This window comes from Leuresthes tenuis, unplaced genomic scaffold, assembly GCF_036924035.1.
Source record: "Leuresthes tenuis unplaced genomic scaffold, fLeuTen1.0.hap1 SCAF_4, whole genome shotgun sequence".
In the NCBI taxonomy this organism is placed as follows: Eukaryota; Metazoa; Chordata; class Actinopteri; order Atheriniformes; family Atherinopsidae; genus Leuresthes; species Leuresthes tenuis.
The window spans coordinates 9472509-9479729 of record NW_027325358.1 but is presented as its reverse complement, the minus strand read 5'-3'; the positions used below and the strand labels follow the sequence as shown (position 1 = coordinate 9479729).

Below are 7221 nucleotides of genomic sequence, written 5' to 3'. Positions count from 1 at the left end.
ACTTACCATCTAGGACTTTGAGACTGACTTCCTGGTACGACACATTAAAGGTTCTCTCAACTTCACAGTGATATCTCCCAGCGTCCACCGTCCTCAGCCTTCTTATTGTCACAGTGTAGACTCCATCCCCTCTGTCGTACTCCATGCTGTATCTCCCTTGCCGAGTCGCAGCAGACCTCTTCATCTCGGTCTTAATGAGAGTGTTTTTACTGTTGCAGACTCCTCGGCAGAAGAACATTCTATTGTGTTCTGAGCTTTCATCTGTGGTCCAGCTTCCAAAACAGGGGATAGAGATCTTTCCACCAGCATGGCCGCTCACCTCCAGCATGTCTGAGGCCTCCAAACAAACAACTGCGGGATGAATATGGACATTTTTTTGTGAGTGTCAATGTCAATATAATTTCTGCCTAGTTAATCAGTATTCTATCATTTCTAAATATTAAGGGAGTAAATTAAGAAATACTTTTTCCTTAAAATATAGAATGTTTACCCCTGACATTTCACTCTTTTCCCTCGATGCGTACTTTTCATTTAAGTTGTATTCCATATTCTTTAGCTTTTATATGTTGAGCAGTTCTTTCTATGTCTAACTATGTGGAATCCTTTTTACGTTATGTGGCCTCCATTTTAACCACCTGAAGTCCTGAAGTCCACCTGAAGTTTGTTTTTGTGTCTGAGTGGAAAAAAAGAAAAAGGTCTTTACAGCTGGGATAGCGTCCAGCCTCCTTTTACATTTAAAATACGAGAGTTCTCTCTTTCTGTCTCTTAATTTTGGCATTAAAGAAGTGTTTTTGAAACTATTCGGATGTGAAACATTGTCACTTCTTCAGTTTATCCTGTTTGACATTTTGTCTTTACAGTCAAAAATGTGTTCTGTGAGGTTAGTGATGCCTTAAACCAGTAAATTCTGATTAGCTCATTTTCATGTACAAGTAGAAATCCATGATGACGCATGGTATGTGATGGTATCGAGTTACCGTGCTCTAATTAGACATGCTTGAAGTACTGGTACTGTTGTGTGGATGAATAAAAGTACATTTGGAGGCACTGAATGATTCTATCTATGGAGACACAGACACTTAAACAAAGTTAATCCTCTCATGAATCGTTGGTCTGAAAAACACCAAATATCTGTTGGAACAATCAGAAGAAATATGTCACGTGTGTAATTTGGACATTAAATTTGGTGATTATCTCTGGCCTGAGTGAACATTTGTATGATATGTTATTAACTTCATCCAGGTCAAGTTAAAGGGAATGAGATGGAGTTACAATAACTTGATTCTGAAACATTGTGTTTCTTCAGACCTTCAGTCACAATCGCCATGGTTGGCTTTTTAAGCCCAGGATGCAGAGACAGAGCCAGGCTGCAAAAATAAAGTTAGGGTGGAAGCTTGCTTTGGAAAAAAAGTGGTGCACAAACATGGGAGAACATTGCTGCTAATCAGTGAATGTTGTAAACACATTCCTTGTAGATCTGAAAGAGACAAGCAGGCCTGCCTTAATGAACCATCAAAATATTCATCAGATAGGGCTATTTTCAGCATGAAGGTTGTTTGTTCAGAGGCTGTTGTTTCCAGTGGTGGAGGGGATTTTATTTCACATCCATAAAGTGAGACAGGAGGAGAATACTGGACAAAATGCAAAGTCTTTGGCAAACTTTTACCATGATCATCCGTCAAAGTCACACTTGTGCTTGAACTAGTGTTTTATCAATGTTGAAATGTGTTTATAGGGTATTACAGTTCCTCTGAACCTTTACATTTTGAGTGAATATTTGTTTTAAGAGTTGCAGGCAGCAGAAATTCTATGAGCAGATCAGACAAACAGGAGCAGAGTCATCAGGTTAAACAGAGTCATCTGCAAACTGCCCATTCTTAAGACTTAACTGATCTTTGTACAGTCTCATCTGATATGGTCCCAATGAATTCTCAATTTGCTCTGCAAAGTGAATTATTTTTGTGGTATGGTACCTTTAAACAACTGTGCTAAATCTGCAGGAAATCTAATCTTTTATGCTGAGACTGTTGTTCCAATTCTGTACATTCGATTTCAGTTAATTTTTGTGGGACAGTTAAACCAGAAATTCAGATTAACTGAACTAATTCCAGTGTAAAATAGTTTATGAGTAATGTTAAAGGAACTGTTGGAGACATACACCACAGCTTTGGAGCTGCTCTAACATCTTAATAAGACATTTTTCTAATAAAACACCAATACAAATATCATCTCTGCCTTGATTTTTTTTTAAACAATAACTTAAAAACCATCGTAAAGTTATTAAATTCCTTACAGTGTTCAGTTACGTTACACAAAGGTTAAATTGCAACTTCTACCATTAAGATTTTGCATGCGGAACTGAGTTAAAATACAAGAAAACTTACCTAAAAAGCAACAAAACGAAATGAGAGACTTCATTCTTTCATCACAGGTACGAATGTCGCAGAAAGATGCAGCTTCTAATCAGTCATCCGATTCACTGCCATAAAACACGAGTGTCTTAATGGTTATGAAAAGCGACACAGATGTGAAATAAAAGTTTGATGCTGTTTGTTTCTCTTCAGTTTGTCTCAATATGAAGTGGGCATGATTCCGTTTGACCATGCCTCTTCAGCTAGTTTTGATCTCAGACAGAAAACGTACAGCATCCAGCAGCTCCTCTATATTTCACTGTGCTTCGAACAACCAGCTCATGACTGCGATGGGCTATAAGGTCTTCAGTGTTCATGTCAGGCTCCCCCAGCTGTGTCTGTGTGCCTCAAAACATCTACAGTACGTTACGCTGGAGGGTATCAAACTCAATAAACAGTCTGTCTGCTGACTGTGTCACGGGTATCTGAGGGCAACCTGAGGACTGTTTCATACAGCATGATGACACAGTTAAACCACACTTAGACACAAGAAAATTATGCATATTTTCAGAAGAAAATTCCCAAAGGACTGCAAGCTGAGGAGTGAGCCGATTCATATTTAATTTTAGAGGATGACAGGCACCTCCGTAGCATTTTCTTTGGACATGCAGCAGCTAAGACAAAGGGAAATACCCTCAATGAAGCCTCATTGATCAGCTGAGAATTTTCTTTTCTTTTTTTTGCCGATACAGCCACATATGTCAGTCACCTTGAGTGAAAAAGCATCCAAATTCTGAATTATTGTAAAGAAAATCCTGACTGCATCTGATTTGTTAAGTCCAGTCGTTTGAAGTTCCCAAATTGTGTCCTGGCTGTCGTTCATTAGGGATGCCTCGATTTATGTTGCAGCCTTATGAAGATGTCTTTTTTCTTTCTTTACACACATTTTTTCCTACACTTATCAAAGCTCATCTAATTTCAGATAATTTAATGTTTCAACTTGGATTAGTTCAGGCTCCTTTGAGGAATGGTGCATCTTCAACCCAAAGCTGCAAGACTTTTGCCATTAAAACTGAAGACAACTGTGTTTTGTTTTATTTTTTTGGTATTAGTAGTAGTATTTCTCTTTATAAAAAAAGATATTTAGTACGAACAGGCAAGACTTTCTAACTCATCGCTGGTCAAACATGAAAATGTCAAACTTTCGGAATAAAAGGGACGTTAACACAAAGTTCAACTGACAGTGGAATTGGGAAAGGTAACATAGATATCGAGAAGGAAAATGGTGACCTTTTTAAATGTTCTCTTCATATTAGGCAGAAACAAAGTTACCTTATTAAATTAGCATTTAGGACCTGGTATTACAGAAAAACTCCAAGACAATTAGCTTATTGTAAACAGGTTAGCTTTTCATGTCTTTATTGCTCATTAGTAACCTCACCCCAACGAGATGTACTGCTTTCCATCTAAATGTCACACTTCACTCAAAATGTGTACAGTTTCAACTCACTTAGACCATTTGGTCTACTGTCTTTCTCCCAGTACTCATTAATTGACTCAAGTAAGTTTGACTCTGCTGTGATCGGTGCCGATATGCCTCCCTTCATCTTTTTATTTTGGGGCTTTTTCCTGGTTGACATTTCCACATCACAAATGAAGCCGGTGGCAAACCGATACCATTTCGAGCAATGAATCAGTCAGTTTTACAGCTCTGCACATTACGAGCCACTGTTCATTTTGGGTCAAAGCCCTGATTAAGAGCTGTGGAGCACATGCAGAACGCCCCAGCCTGTTTGGGTTCAATTAAGCAGATGTATTCAGGAGTAAATTGACCTTCAGCTCAATTACATGGCTGTGTTAGTCAAATCTTGACAATTTCAGTCAGACTAACATGTTTAAATGTTTATTTTTAAAGTCAAAATTCAGTTAGACTAAGACAAAAATGTGATCAACTTCAGTAAATGCATCGACTGTGTGAGCTGCGGTGTGCAGAAATCTTGTTCTGAGCACATTTTACATTCCCCATCCATGGAAACAATCCAAAGAAAATTCCACATTGCAATTCCATAAAGTAAAGAGAAAACCTCTTTCTCAGTAAAAACTTTTATTATGAACAAAACATCCTATAGAATGGTGCACATATATTTTCTCTACTGTACAGTTTTCATCAAAAATATTATCTAACTCCGTAAACCAAACACCACTCAATATTGGTCACATATTTACATTCTAACTTGTGAAATGCTGCACTCATTCTTTGTACATAGACTTCCTGAAGGTGATCATTTATATGGAGAACCTTGTACATACAGACAATCTGACCCCCGAGTCATTGCTTTATTGTCTGTGGAGAGTATACCCTGCGTAAAAATGTCCGTATGATGTTCGAGATATAAAACATTGGCAGCTTAGTGTTAGTCTTGCATGTCTGTTCGTCTTGTTTAAGACCGTGGAAGAACCCCAGCGATGGTTTCCCGAGCGTTCTGACTGAGCCGATCTGGAAACTTCACCTCATACTCCACTATCAGGTCGCCTCGACGGTCGGGTCGTTTGGGATAAGGCAGCCCCTCCCCACTGACTCTTCGCTTCATCCCTGGGTGCACGATATCTGTTGATGACACAGTCACTGTTTTGCCCTCCAGTGTGGGTGCGTTGACTGTGCAGCCACACAGAGCCTGTGGGACAGAAGAGACGATACGAAGGTTAGGAAAAGTGATAAAAACTGATTTCAACTCTGATTTAATAGTTCTTAAGTGTAGTATTTAAGCACTTTTACACAAAGATGCTACTTAAAGTTAAACATAATCCTGACTTACATCTCTGAGTAAGATCTTGGCGGTGTAAATGATATCAGAGCCGTCCCGTTTGAACACTGAATGCGGTTTGTCCTTTAACACAAACACCACGTCAGCTGGAATGTTTCTCGGTGTCTCATCCCCCTCTTTGGGAAACGTGATTTTGGTGCCCTCTTTCCATCCTTTCTTAATCTGCACCTCCAGAATTTTCTCCTCAGTCCGTGTCGTGTGTCCGTCGGGGTTCAGCCTTTTACGGGAGATCTTCATTTTCTTTGTGCAACCCGACAAAACATCCTCCAAAGACACCCGGAGATCGTGAACCACAGGCGGGTCCTGCTGCTTTTTTACTATGCTGGTGTGGCCGCCCATTCCTCCCATACCCGAGCTGAAGGAGCGTGGGAAGCCGCCCATTCCGCTGCCCCCCATCCCAAAGCGGGAAAATGGGTCATCAGTCTCCATGTCCTCATCCATACCTCCATTACGGCCACCGAAGAACTGTTCAAAAGGGTTGCGTCCACCGAAAAACTCTGCAAAGATGGCATGAGGGTCGCCCTGGAAGGTGTAGCTGAAGGTGCCAGGACCGCCACTACCGCCACCACCTGTGGGGCCTCCGCCTTTCAGACCTGGACAAGAAAAAACAAGCAGGTTAATATCTGAAACTGATGTCAGGGATTGAATTTTTGTTTTATACTCAAGCGTTCTCTCTTATTCTTAAGATGAGGCGGGCCCCACTCATAAAGAAACCTGGTGTTACAGCTGTTACTGACAAATGTACTCATTTAGGACCAAACTTTAAACTGAAATGTTGCCATAGCCATTGTAACGTATCAGACCTGATAATACAAATCTTATCAGTCATTAGCTACCAACACATTAACAGGACAAGTCTTATCGGTGTTAAAGAATGTACAATTAATCCACTTCTATAGCAGTGCGTGTGAATAGGTGCAGGCAAATTTCTAATACATTTCACGCAGGCTCCAGCTTGTCCTGCCCCCAAAAATAACACCAACTTCAGTGGCACCATTAAACGTTAATCCCGCCTTTTCCTTTTAAATAGAGCCCTCCACCCCTCTGACCTCATCAAATAGTTTCTGCTTTAGACTGACAGACTTATTAGGGATACATATTGTGTGAATTGCTCTGTAAAGCTGGGCCTCGCATCAGCCAAGCTTAGAATGAAGGACACGGGGAAGAGAGAGCGCCATGACACCCGCACAGGCATTGACGTTTGTTTAGACCCTTGCACGCTTGCTGTCGTTGCGTTTCAGTCAAAATATTACAAGCACTTGACCCCAGCCATTGTGTTTAAGCTTTACTGGTTGAGATTTGTGTTTAAGCTTTACTAGTTGAGATAACTTAACATCATGATTCGAAAGCTTACCTTCTTCACCAAAACGATCGTAGATGTCCTTTTTCTTTGGGTCGCTCAAAACGTCGTAGGCTTCGGCAATCTCTTTGAATTTCTCCTCGGCACCCGGTGACTTGTTTTTGTCGGGGTGATAACGCAAAGCCTGCTTACGATAAGCCTTCTTTATGTCGTCCTCTGACGCTCCTTTCTTAATTCCCAAAATTTCGTAGTAGTCTTTACCCATCTTGACCGTCCAGCGGTCTGTGTATTAGTAATTTAAAGCTGTTATAGAGACTTCGTCGTACTTCTGTTGCCCTCTTCCTGCTCGTCCTCTGTCTCAGCTGAGGCTGCAGCTCTCCAACTATTTTCTTTATAAACAGCGTGGAAACTTCGAGACTTTTCCATAACCAGCCTGAACAATCGTGACTGTGACGCTCCAGTGGGGACACGCCCAGTGGTGGGCGTCACGCCATGCTGCTTTCAAATGTTGTCGGAAATAACTTCTACAACGGTCACCCCATGCGCAGGAAAAAAGCCGTTTGCATTCCCATCATACCTAGTCGCTTGCCATCTCTAAATGTAGCTAACTCCGCTCACAAGCAGTCATAGCAACTGTCGTGACAATGACAACACACAATAAGCGTTTTCTTGAGTTAGCTTTGTCCAAATGAATATATATAAAAAGAGAGAGAGACAAACTCCCCAGGAGGCTTTTAGACAGCTG

The 7221-nt window shown here is 40.9% G+C and overlaps 1 protein-coding gene across 1 annotated transcript; it reads right to left on the bottom strand.

Moving 5' to 3' along the window:
* Nucleotides 1–4438: 4438 nt before the first annotated feature.
* dnajb1b (DnaJ heat shock protein family (Hsp40) member B1b) lies at nucleotides 4439–6948 on the bottom strand. The gene is made up of 3 exons (XM_072384462.1): nucleotides 6531–6948; nucleotides 5168–5769; nucleotides 4439–5026 (listed from the first exon to the last, which is right to left on the bottom strand). The coding sequence occupies exons 1-3, from the start codon at nucleotides 6739–6741 to the stop codon at nucleotides 4793–4795; spliced, it is 1047 nt and encodes a 348-aa protein (XP_072240563.1). The 5' UTR covers nucleotides 6742–6948; the 3' UTR covers nucleotides 4439–4792.
* Nucleotides 6949–7221: the final 273 nt, after the last annotated feature.